The sequence below is a fragment of the Salvelinus namaycush genome, chromosome 29 (genome assembly GCF_016432855.1).
Source record: "Salvelinus namaycush isolate Seneca chromosome 29, SaNama_1.0, whole genome shotgun sequence".
Lineage (NCBI taxonomy): Eukaryota > Metazoa > Chordata > Actinopteri > Salmoniformes > Salmonidae > Salvelinus > Salvelinus namaycush.
Window position 1 is genome coordinate 4,588,079 of NC_052335.1, and position 13,692 is coordinate 4,601,770.

The 13,692-nt window shown below is 43.0% G+C and overlaps 1 protein-coding gene across 1 annotated transcript in view; it reads right to left on the reverse strand.

The window, feature by feature from the left end:
* The window catches only part of LOC120024408 (kelch-like protein 29), a 131,658-nt gene that overhangs the window by 74,392 nt on the left and 43,574 nt on the right, over positions 1 to 13,692 (reverse strand). Inside the window, exon 3 of the mRNA XM_038968647.1 lies at positions 8,624 to 8,820. Coding sequence (XP_038824575.1) covers positions 8,624 to 8,820 — 197 coding nt within the window. The remainder of the gene's footprint in view (positions 1 to 8,623; positions 8,821 to 13,692) is intronic.

A 13,692-nucleotide genomic window follows, 5' to 3' on the forward strand; every position in this document is an offset into this window, starting at 1 on the left:
AGTGTGTGTGTGTGTGTGTGTGTGTGTGTGTGTGTGTGTGTGTGTGTGTGTGTGTGTGTGTGTGTGTGTGTGTGTGTGTGTGTGTGTGTGTACCAGCTGCCTATACAATTATCACCAGGAAAGGTCGTGGAGAATCTCACCACTACAAGACCAAAATATAATAATAAAAGATGTGAGAAAGTGTCTGTTAAAGTCTAAAGTTAACTCAGTGTGTTGAAGCTGAATAGGGAAACAAAGCCTTCTGAAACGAATACAGCTGTAGTCTGTTTGAGCAGATGTGAGCAGATGTGTTTTTACTGTTTCTGAGAGAGAGCGAGAAGTCTGAGGGGGCGTGAGAATGTGTAATAAAAACTAGAGCTAGACCAATCAATACCTTTACAGAGCTGTCTCTATATCTAATCAATATTAAACGAGGTTGAAATGTGTTTGGTATTCTTATTTGGTTTGATCTTAATTGATTCCACAGGTACCATTCATTCAGGTTCATTTGTGTCGGTCTTCAGATGGCGCCGGAGGGGATGGCTGCAATTTTACAGGCTCCTAACCAATTGTGCTATTTTGTTAGTTTTTTCGCATTGTTTAACTTCTCTAGGGTAGGGGGCAGCATTCGGAATTTTGGATGAAAAGCATGCCCAAATTAAACTGCCAGCTACTCATCCCCAGAAGATAAGATATGCATATTATTAATATATTTGGATAGAAAACACTCTGAAGTTTCTCAAACTGTTTGAATCATGTCTGTAACTATAACAAGAACTTATGTAGCAGGTGAAACCCCGAGGACAAACCATTCAGATTTATTTTGTTTGAGATTACCCTGTTTTCAATGATTTTCATTGGGAATCCAGATTTCTAAGGGACTTGCTTGCAGTTCCTACCGCTTCCACTGGATGTCACCAGTCTTTAGAAATTGGTTGAGGTTATTCCTTTGTGTAATGAAGAAGTACGGCCATCTTGAAAAAGTGTCACTTCATGTGTACTGTTTGATAGAGGCGCAAGACCAGAAAGCTTGAGTTTGTTATCTTCCTGTATTGAACACAGATCTTCAATTTTATCGATTATTTACTTAAAAAAATGACTAAAGTTGTATTACAAAAGTAGTTTGAAACGTTTTGGCAAAGTTTACAGGTAACTTTTGAGATATTTTGTCGTCACGTTGCGCAGGTTGGAACCAGTGTTTTTCTGGATCAAACGCGCCAAATAAATGGACATTTTGGATATATATTGACGGAATTAATCGAACAAAAGGACCATTTGTGATGTTTATGGGACATATTGGAGTGCCAACAACAGAAGCTCGTCAAAGGTAAGGCATGAATAATATTTTTATTTCTGCGTTTTGTGTCGCGCCAGCAGGGTTGAAATGTTTTCTCTCTTTTGTTTACTGTGGTGCTATGCTCAGATAATAGCATCGTATGCTTTCGCCGAAAAGCCTATTTGAATTCTGACATGTTGGCTGGATTCAAAACACGTGTAGCTTTAATTTGGTATCTTTCATGTTATGATTTAATGAAAGTTAGATTTTTATAGTAATTAATTAGAATTTGGCGCGCTGCATTTTCTCTGGCTTTTGGCCAAGTGAGACAGTAGCGTCCCGCCTAAACTCAGATTGTTGGATATAAATATGAACTTTACCTAACAAAACATACATGTATTTTGTAACATGAAATCCTATGAGTGTCATCTGATGAAGATCATCAAAGGTTAGTGATTAATTTTAACTCTATTTCTGCTTTTTGTTACTTCTCTCTTTGGCTGGAAAAATGACTGAGTATTTCTGTGGCTATGTACTGACCTAACATAATCGCAAGGTGTGCTTTCGCCGTAAATCCGTTTTGAAATCAGACACTTTGGTTGGATTAACGAGAGGTTTATCTTTAAAATGGTGTATAATGCTTGTATGTTTGAGGAATTTTAATTATGAGATTTCTGTTGTTTTGAATTTGGCGCCCTGCAATTTCACTGGCTGTTGGTTAGGTGGGACGCTACCGTCCCACATACCCTAGAGAAGTTAAATCATTTTGAACATAATGTTGCTGCTACAGTCTCTTATGACCGAAAAGATCTTCTGGTCATCAGAACAACGATTACTTACCTCGAACTGGAAAAATATTTTTTCTTTAATGAGTCCGACGCGAAGGATATACTGCTTCCCGGAGACCAGGCCCACATCCCCATAATTCGTGTGAAGAAAAGACGGAAATACAGGAGGTCTGGGTGCCTTGTGAGAATTCATCGGCAAGTGAGTAAATCACCACTACCCTCTGTATTATTGGCCAACGTGCAATCATTGGAAAACAAACTGGACGATCTACTACGATTAAGACTATCCTACCAACAGGACATTAGAAACTGTAATATCTTATGTTTCACCGAGACTTGGCTGAACGATGACACAGATAATATAGAGCTGGCTGGCTTCTCAGTGCATCGGCAGAACAGAGCAGCTACGTCTGGTAAGAAGAGGGGCGGGGGTGTGTGTCTATTTGTCAGTAACTGCTGGTGCGCGATGTCTAATATTAAAGAAGTCTCGAGGTATAACTCACCTGAGGTGACTCGCTCAATACGGAAGTCTCAGATGACGCGGATGCTACGCTACAGGACTGTTTTGCTAGCACAGACTGGAATATGTTACGGGATTCATCCAATGGCATTGAGGAGTATACCACCTCAGTCATCGGCTTCATCAATAAGTGCATCGACGACGTCGTCCCCACAGTGAAGGTACGTACAGGTGAAGTCGTAAGTTTACATACACCTTAGCCAAATACATTTAAACTCAGTTTTTCACAATTCCTGACATTTAATCCTAGTAAAAATCCCCCGTCTTAGGTCAGTTAGGATCACCACTTTATTTTATGAATGTGAAATGTCAAAATAATAGTAGAGAGAATGATTTCAGCTTTTATTTCTTTCATCACATTCCCAGTGGGTCAGAAGTTTACATACACTCAATTAGTATTTGTTGGCATTGCCTTTAAATTGTTTATCTTGGGTCAAACGTTTCGGGTAGCCTTCCACAGGCTTCCCACAATAAGTTGGGTGAATTTTGGCCCATTCCTCCTGACAGAGCTGGTGTAACTGAGTCAGGTTTGAAGGCCTCCTTGATCGCACACGCTTTTTCAGTTCTGCCCACACATTTTCTATAGGATGGAGGTCAGGGCTTTGTGATGGCCACTCCAATACCTTGACTTTGTTGTCCTTAAGCCATTTTGCCACAACTTCGGAAGTATGCTTGGGGTCATTGTTCATTTGGAAGACCCATTTGCTACCAAGCTTTAACTTCCTGACTGATGTCTTGAGATGTTGCTTTAATATATCCACATAATTTTCCTTCTTCAAGATGCCATCTATTTTGTGAAGTGCACCAGTCCCTCCTGCAGTAAAGCACCCCCACAACATGATGCTGCCACCCCCGTGCTCCACGGTTGAGATGGTGTTTGCAAGCCTTCCCCTTTTTCCTCCAAACATAACGATGGTCATTATGGCCAAACAGTTCTATTTTTGTTTCATCAGACCAGAGGACATTTCTCCAAGATTTCTTTTGATTTTCCCATGATGTCAAGCAAAGAGGCACTGAGTTTGAAGGTAGGTCCTGAAATACATCCACAGGTACACCTCCAATTGACTCAAATGATGTAAATTAGCCTATCAGAAGCTTCTAAAGCCATGATATTATCTGGAATGTTCCAAGCTGTTTAAAGGCACAGTCAACTTAGTGTATGTAAACTTCCGACTTCAACTGTACATTTCCCAACCAGAAGCCATGGATTACAGGCAACATCCGCACCGAATTAAAGGCTAGAGCTGCCGCTTTCAAGGAGCGGGACAATATTCTGACGCTTATAAGAAATCCCGCTATGCCCTCAGATGAACCATCAAACAGGCAAAGCATCAATACAGGACTAAGATTGAATCCTACGACACCGGCTCTGACGCTCATCGGATGTGTCAGGGCTTGAAAGCTATTGAGTTTGAGTTTATTTTTTACAAGGACAGTGCACATGAATCAACATTTCAGTAAAAGTACCGGAGCGAGCTGCCCAGTGACACAAGCCTACCAGACGAGCTAAATGCCTTTTATGTTCTCTTTGAGGCAAGCAACACTGAAGCATGCATGAGAGCACCAGCTGTTCCAGACGACTGTGTGATCACGTTCTCCGTAGCCGATGTGAGCAAGACCTTTAAACAGGTCAACATTCACAAAGCCGAGGGGTCAGACGGATTACCAGGACGTGTACTCAGAGCATGCGCGGACCAACTGGCAGGTGTCTTCGCTGACATTTTCAACCTCTCCCTGGCCGAGTCTGTAATACCTACATGTTTCAAACAGACCACCATAGTTCATGTGACCAAGAAAGCGAAGGTAACCTGCCTAAATGATTACCGCCCCCTAACACTCACGTCGGTATCCATGAAGTGCTTGAAAGGCTGTTCATGGCTCACATCAACACCATCATGCCATAAACCCTAGACCCACTCCAATTCGCATACTGCCCCAACAGATTCACAGATGACGCAAAGATTTTTTGGGGCGGTATTTTTCTTAAAACTGCATTGTCGGTTAAGGGCTTGTAAGTAAGCATTTCACTGTAAGGTCTACACCTGTGGTATTCGGCGCATGTGACAAATAACATTTGATTTTGTTTGATCTCAATAGTACTCCACACTGCCCTTTCCCACCTGGACAAGAGGAACCCGTATGTGTTCATTGATTACAGCTCAGCGTTCAACACCATAGTGCCCACAAAGCTCATCACTAAGCTAAGGACCCGGGGACTAAACACCTCCCTCTGCAACTGGATAATGGACTTCCTGATGGGCTGCCCCCAAGGGGTAAGGGTAGGCAACAACACATCTGACACGCTGATCCTCAACACTGGGGCCCCTCAGGAGTGCGTGCTTAGTCCCCTCCTGTACTCCCTGTTCACCCACAACTACAGTACGTGGCCAAGCATGACTCCAACACCATCATTAAGTTTGCTGACGACACAACAGTGGTCCAGTAGGCCTGATCACCGACGAGGCAGCCTATAGTGAGGAGGTCAGAGCCCTGGCAGTATGATGCCAGGAAAACAATCTCTCTCTCAATGTGAGCAAGACAAAGTAGGTTGAGGGCTGAACAGGCACCCATTAACATTGACGGGGCTGTAGTGGAGCGGGTCGAGAGTTTCAAGTTCCTTGGTGTCCACATCACCAACAAACTATCACGGTCCAAACACACCAGGACAGTTGTGAAGGGGGCACAACAACACCTTTTCCCCCTCAGGAGACTGAAAATATTTGGCATGGGTCCCCAGATCCTCAAAACGTTCTACAGCTGCACCATCGAGAGCATCCTGACCAGTTGCATCTCTGCCTGGTATGGCAACTGCTCGGCATCTGACCGTAAGGTGCTACAGAGGGTAGTGCCTACGGCCCAGTACATCACTCTGGGGCCAAGCTTCCTGACATCCAGGACCTACATACTAGGCGGTGTCAGAGGAAGGCCCAAAAAATTGTCAAAGACTCCAGTCACCTAAGTCATAGACTGTTCTCTCTGCTACCGCCTGGCAAGCGGTACCAGATCACCAAGTCTAGGACCAAAAGGCTTCTTAACAACTTCTACCCCCAAGACATAAGACTGCTGAACAACACTGCTAATATTCACTGTTTATTATCTATGCATAGTCACCTTACAAATGATCTCAAATAACCTGTACCCTCGCACATTGACTCTGCACCGGTACCCCCTGTATACAGTATAGCCTCGTTATTGTTATGTAAATGTACTGTGTTACTTTTTGATTGATTTAAAAAAAAAATTTACTTTAGTTTATTTTGTCAATCTTTTTAAAACTCTATTTCTTGAACTGCATTGTTGGTTAAGGGCTTGTAAGTAAGCATTTCACTATAAGGTCTATACCGGTTGTATTCGGCGTATGTGACAAAAATATATATTTTAAGAGAGTCTGTGCAGTATCCATCTGTTATTATATGGCGTGTGTGTGTGCGTGTTGCATGGTGTGCAATATCTCATAAACTCAGTGGAGCAGATTGCAGACATAGTGAATAAAGGAGTTTTATTCCAGGCTCTGGAAGGTTCCATAGCCGCCGGTTGTAAATCCTCCCACGTTTTATTTCTTGTGACTTGAAGTTGTTCTAATATGATGGACAAAATAATATGTTAAATAAGTTGAGGTGTGTTTTGTCACACTAAAAAAATCTGATGAACTCAATGCACCATGGCCAAAATTAATTTATTTTGCATCTCTTCAGTACATTTGTTGCGAACTTCAATATCCCTGACATGATATCAATGTCTTTGTTCCAAGGTTATACACTGTACCAGCATTATGTCTCTATTCTAACATGCTCAAATGTCATGAATCATGTTCTCAGATTGAAGTCTTTAACTACACTACAGACGGTTTCCATGTTTTCACAAGTCCATATCATCGGACGAAATGTGAAAAACAAATCGATATTTATTTTCAGTGTCTTCCCCCTCCCTTTTACTGCTCTGACCTTTTTCATCCAATTGCCAGACATCCTATCCTTGTCTTAGAGCTCTCTCCACATCTCCCCAACCATCTCTATTAAATGGTAGGTATAATCTGACATTTACCGTCTCCCAGTCCCTTGACCTCCTAAACCCATGAGTACGCATTTGCTCCTCAGTTGACCCCTGGGCTTTCCCCGCCACCCATCCAAACACCCCTCCCCCAACCTCCTTTTCCAAGACCCATATCCTCTCCCTCCCTCCCCACCGTGTGTAGGCATCGATCGGTCTGTGGGTTCTATCATAGCTTACGCTGGAGGATTTGACATATAACTGACAATTGTTCCCTGACCTTTTGTCCTGGCGCCTCCCAACTCCTGAGGGCCGAGAGAAGAGAGAGCGACAGACCTAGAGACAGACCAAGAGACAAACCGAGATAGGGAGCAAAATTATGTCTCTCTCTTTTACTTCGGGGGGGGGGAACTTACGCTAAATTTGGACACCTGTCAGAAAGGGTGCGAGGGAATATGTGCCAAAGACAGAAACTTAGGCTTAGTGTGATGAGACACCTACTTACCCACATCCCCCCACACCCTACAGTTGAAGTCAGAAGTTTACATACACTTAGGCATTAAAACTTGTTTTTCAACCACTCCACAAATTTCTTATTAAACTATCGTTTTAGCAAGTCGGTTAGGACATCTACTTTGTGCATGACAAGTAATTTTTCCAACAATTGTTTACAGACAGATTATTTCACATATACTTCACTGTATAATAATTCCAGTGGGTCAGAAGTTTACATACACTAAGTTGACTGTGCCTTTAAACAGCTTGGAAAACATCAGAAAATGATGTCATGGCTTCAGAAGCTTCTGATAGGCTAATTGACATAATTTGAGGTGTACCTGTGGATGTATTTCAAGGCCTACCTTCAAGGCCTACTTTTTTTTTTTTAGACCTCCACAAGTCTGGTTCATCCTTGGGAGCAATTTCCAAATGCCTGAAGGTACCACGTTCATCTGTACAAACAATAGCACACAAGCATAAACACCATGGGACCCCGCAGCCGTCATACCGCTCAGCAAGGAGACGCGTTCTGTCTCCAAGAGATGAACGTACTTTGGTGCAAAAAGTGCAAATCAATCCCAGAACAACAGCAAAGGACCTTGTGAAGATGCTGGAGGAAACAGGTACAAAAGTATCTATATCCACAGTAAAACGAGTCCTATATCGACATAACCTGAAAGGCCGCTCAGCAAGGAAGAAGCCACTGCTCCAAAACCGCTATAAAAAAGCCAGACTATGGTTTGCAACTGCACATGGGACAAAGATCGTACTTTTTGGAGAAATGTCCTCTGGTCTGATGAAACAAAAATAGAACTGTTTGGCCATAATGACCATCGTTAAGTTTGGAGGAAAAAGTGGGAGGCTTGCAAGCCGAAGAACACCATCCCAACCGTGAAGCGCGGGGGTGGCAGCATCATGTTGTGGGGGTACTTTGCTGCAGGAGGGACTGGTGCACTTCACAAAATAGATGGCATCATGAGGATGGAACATTATGTGGATATATTGAAGCAACATCTCAAGACATCAGTCAGGAAGTCAAAGCTTGGTCTCAAATGGGTCTTCCAAATGGACAATGACCCCAAGCATACTTCCAAAGTTGTGGCAAAATGGCTTAAGGACAACAAAGTCAAAGTATTGGAGTGGCCATCACAAAGCCTTGACCTTAATCCCATAGAAAATGTAGGGCAGAACTGAAAAAGTGTGTGCGAGCAAGGAGGCCTTCAAACCTGACTCAGTTACACCAGCTGTCAGGAGGAATGGGCCAAAATTCTTATTGCGTGAAGCTTGTGGAAGGCTACCCGAAGCGTTTGACCCAAGTTAAACAATTTAAAGGCAATGCTACCAAATACTAATTGAGTGTATGCAAACTTCTGACATAAATAAAAGCTGAAATAAATCATTCTCTCTCCCATTTTTTTCTGACATTTCACATTCTTAAAATAAAGTGGTGATCCTCGCTGACCAAAGACAGGGAGGATTAAATGTCAGGAATTGTGAAAAACTGAGTTTAAAAGTAATTTGGCTAAGGTGTATGTAAACTTCCGACTTCAACTGTATGTCATAGGTACATACCTAGGAAGGACACACCGACTTTGCAGAAGGTGTTGAATTGGAACTTGTTGGCGGCCTCGAGCAGTGTCTTGGCGTTAGCGGAGTCTATGACCAGAGAGCCCGTGTAGACAAACTCCAGCAACAGCTCCAACACCTCAGCTCCAATGTCGCTCATCTGCAGCTCTAGCATCTCCCCGCTCCTCGTCTCCCCTGACGACCTGACCAACCAACCACGGTAGACGGGAGTTAGACACCGAAGAGACGCACACACACACATACACACACACACAACTAGGACAAGAGCTACACACAGATACTCACATACACTCGCACACACACAACCTGGGTCTTTACAAAACAAGGGAAAAATAGCAGAATCAATACAATTGAATACAAAGTAAAAGAAAGGTAGAGAATTTATTTTTGGGGTCTATTGTTTTTACAGTAAGCGACTAGGGTTTGTAACAGCACACAGTTATGGTAGTTTGTGCTCCATCTGAAACAAAACAGTTCTCTCAAAACAAGGATTAGGAGAGCACAAGTCATTTGTTTGTCTTCATCATGGCAAATTAATATCCAAAAAGGCATGCTTTGACATGTGTGTTCTCATGTATGCATAGTTATTCAAGAAGATGCATACATGCTAATGGCAGACAGATGACAGAGAGATGGGAAGGGGTGATGAAACCACACATGCACTGACAGATTGGAAAACCACTAGGTATGTTACTGTAGCTGTCTGATGTTTCAATGTTATTGTAACGGAAGACCTTAAGCTATGTTAGCTGTGGTATGTCTGAAGGCTAGCATACTGTTGCGCCCAATACTACAATCTTGAAGCCAGTCTCCCAAGAATCTGCCAGATCCTTTGATTTGCTTTTGTGCTTTTTGTCCTGTGTTTTTTTTAAACAACTTTGATATTCTGTTTTGTCATGAAAAGCGCTACATAAAATACACATTATTATTATTACAATACTGTATGACTATCCTGTGTGCTGTATATCAATGCTACAAATCAGCTTCCTATAGCCATATACTGTGGTGCTGGGTTGGCTATCTCTAGCTAATGTAGTCCCCCCAGCCTCATGGCGATTGGTTGCGTTAGAGTCCGCCTGCATTGTGACATCATCAGGATCAGTAATTAGTTGATGTGTTCTAACTCTACGCCGGAATGTCCCATGTGACACAACATAATCTAGTCAAGGGCAAAATAAACAGAATCAATGCCCCAGAATGCAGTGTGAGATACTGTGTCCTTCCCCCGAGGGCTGTGGACATAAACAATATGAAAACTACCAACGATTGAGATGGATGGGGTGTATTCTCCTTCTGTTGCTCATATGGACTGGCTACACTGCATAATGCTCAGTGTCTGTCTGTTTCAAGTGGTACTGTCTCTTACCGGGTTGGCGTGAGAGTCGATAAAATAGCTTTTACAGAGCATACAGTCAGACACAGTTTTGATGCAGGATGCAGACAGACGGACACAGACACATGGACAGGATGGTTCGAGTGAAGAGGAAGGAGTGGGAGAGAGAGTGAGAGAGGGGGGGGGGGGGGGGGATGAGAGGAAGAGGGTTGGTTCATCCACAGGGACCAGCAGCCATCCTTCAGAGGGGGGTTGGGAGGGATTAGGTGGGGTTGGGGGTGGGGTCCATGACTGTTCCTGGGTCTTTTAAATAAGAGACCCCCCCCCCCCTGCCCCCCAGCACACCTAAACCCAAAGCCCAAAGCCTCTGCCCCCAGCTCGCTGCCACATTCACCAGTAGCCTGTATGCCTGTATATGAACGTAGTTGACATTAGTAGTCACTGAGCCATCTTAGGAGGTGAGAGAAGGGGAGGAGAAGGACAACTCAAAAATAAACAAGACAATGGGGATCTGTCTCTGCATAGATGGACATAGGGAGGCTGGAAAGACCAAGATAGTTATTATTTTCCTCCTGCAAAGCAAAAAGCCATAGTGTTGTTATGTTATTGCCTTCCCGCCCTATGCTGTGGCGGTACTAAAGCTAGATAAAAGGGAGGGGGAGGTTGGGGGTGTAGTCCAGGGTTAAGCGACGGTGGGGAAGGGAGGAAGAAGAAGAAAAAGGAAAAAAATATATATATATATATATAAAACAAGAGCATGCTCATCAACCAGGTCAATTAGTGCAATGGGAATCGGCTCGAGTGGCAATTTGTTTTGCCTGAGTGTTTTTGTTATGGAAATGGTCTTTCCGCCTCTTCTCACAGAGGTGGCTGTTTATACTGCTGCGTCTGATTGCAGACTTGTTTTTTTTTAATGCAAAAGAGGGATAGAAAGGGAGAGAGCAAGGGAGAGTAAAACAAGAGGGAGAAATTGAGAGAGGAATCTGTTTACGAAAAACGCACCACTCTTTTCCCGAAGAAAGAATATTTCATTCAGCGTAGACGGTCAGAAAGGGGGAGCAGAAAGAGAGGGTCTCTAAATGTGTCCCTTGTGCAAAAAGGACTATCTTATAGGGACCACATTCACCATGTTTTCTCAAATTTCAGCTGGGGAAATACCCTGATTCCCGCAGACATTTTACTCTGTGTGCTCAAAGGAATCCAAGCTCATTTTGTGTGAGAAAACTAAAATGTTACTTGTTTTATTATTCTGTCACCAGCCATAATGAATCAAACATGGATTTAACATAGCGTGCCTGCCCGTTTGACGAGGTAATTAGAGTTTAGTTTGTGTTTGTTTGTTTGTTTGTTTGTATTGGAGGCTTTTTGAGGCTACATTCATGACAATGGGTGAGGTGGGTTAGCTATTGCGTCTCTTTATTGAGGCACGTCCAGGTGTGCAGAGTGACAGTAATGGGTCCATGGCTGCATCTCAATAGTCAAAAGTGGCTTCCTCTCCAAGCAAATACCTGGGCATCCACTACATTGCTTTCCCCTGTCCAACAATGTGTTTTCAGATGATTGCAGATGAAGGAAATGAGATGAGAAGAGGAGGCCACTTCAGACACCCCTCCTGAAGTTTAACAAGTACAGTAACAACCCTGAGCCACACAACGAGGCCCAGCACGTACACTGGTACCATGAGTGTGTTTTGAGCGGCCGCAGAGTGGCACAGCTAATAGTTAGGTTAATTAACCCATTACATTGTGGGCATTGCGGTTCAGAATCATATCCTGAGCTGGACAGGTTACTCTAAATGTAATCCATTATAGTTACTAATTACCTGTCCAAAATTGTAATCAGCAACGTAACTTTTGGATTACCCCAAACTCAGTAACATAATCAGATTACTTTCTTACTTTTGGATTACTTTCCCCTTAAGAGGCATTAAAAGAAGACAAAACCGGATCCATCTTCATAGTGGTCTCTGACTTGTGGTCAGTCTCGCTCAGGTGGAACAAACTCACACTTGCACCTTTTTTAATGCTGAATTTGAATGTCATTGAGAAAACAGAAAGGTGTCAATGTATTTTTTTTGCCAACATCCTTTCTGAATTTAAATGTAACCCAAGAAGTAATCATGTAGATTTTTTAAAGTATATGTAATCTGATTACAATATTTTAGCTGGTAACATAACTGATTATAGTTAGTGTTTCGACACCCCAACCCTGTGGACACACTGCTGTTTTTTGTCTTAAGCGCGAAGCACTGAGTGGAGTAAACCCTGCTATATAAGAGAATAAAATTGGACAAAAGAAAAGGATTAGGATTTTGGACTATTTTTATTATGCCTAGTGCTTCTGTAGAGACAGAGGATGAGGAGGATAGAAGTCTTGTTCAGATTTGTCGACACTCATCAGAGGATCTTTAAGAGCAGAGTCTAGGTTTGTGTATGCTATCCACTGCTGTGACCATATATACGGCTTACAGTACAGCTGGTTGAAATGACGTCATTCTGCTTGTAATGGTGTTATTTCAATGTATTTCAGTTTTACCTGCTGGGTAGACGGTAATGCATACTGTCTAACTGACAAGACAGTAGTAGGGGAATAGTAAGCGCTTATTGGAATCTCAGCTGGAGGATTCTACCACCCAGAGAGCACATGTTGACACGGAAGACTAAAAGCTTTAGTATCACTTTCTCCTCTCTGACTCATAACAGACTCTGCCCGGGCTCAGTCAGAATTAGGGCTGTGACGATACGAGTATCGTGATACTTCTTTAAGAAAACAGCTCTAAAGTTGGAGTCACATTTACGCTGAACCAAAACATAAACGCAACATGTAAATTGTTGGTCCTATGTTTCATGAGCTGAAATAAAAGATCCCAGAAATGTTCCATTCGCACAAAAAGCGTATTTCTCTCAAATGTTGTGCACAAATTTCTTTACATCCCTGTTGGTGAGCATTTTAGCCTTTGTCAAGATAATCCATCCACCTGACAGGTCATTACACAGGTGCACCTTGTGCTGGGTAGAATAAAAGGCCACTCTAAAATGTGCAGTTTTGTCATACAATACAATGCCACAGAGGTCTCAAATTCTGAGGGAGCATGCAATTGGCATGATGACTGCAGGAATGTCCACCAGAGCTGTTGCCAGAGAATCCAATGTTTATTTCTCTACCATAAGCCACATCCAATGTCATTTCAGAGAATTTGGTAGTATCTCCAACCAGCCTCAAAACCACAGACCATGTGTAACCACAGCAGCCCAGGACCTCCACATCCAGCTCCTTCACCTGCGGGATTGTCCGAGGGGACAGGGGGCAGGGATCTGAGGAGTATTTCTGTCTTTTGTGGTAAAAAAAAAAATACAACATTCTGATTGGCTGGGCCTGGCTCCCCATTGGGTGGGATTGGCTCCCAAGTGGGTGGGCCTATTGTTCAGTATATTTATTTTACACACAGAAGGTTTTTATGGGACCAAAGAGTTAGGTCTGCCGTGGTTATCTTTTTTGGCATGGAAAAAATATTGCGATACTGGTATTATCACAGCCCTAGACAGAATCATATGAAAACAGAAAGAGAGAGAGAGACTGCTCAGACAGTGTGTGCCTTTACACTAGGCCCTGCCGCTGAGCTGCACCAGATGCACTGTGCCCATAAATTAAGGGGGTGCAGAGCATACTTATTGAAAATGGAATTACTGGGGGTGATCGTTGGTCTGTGGTCTTTCTGGGC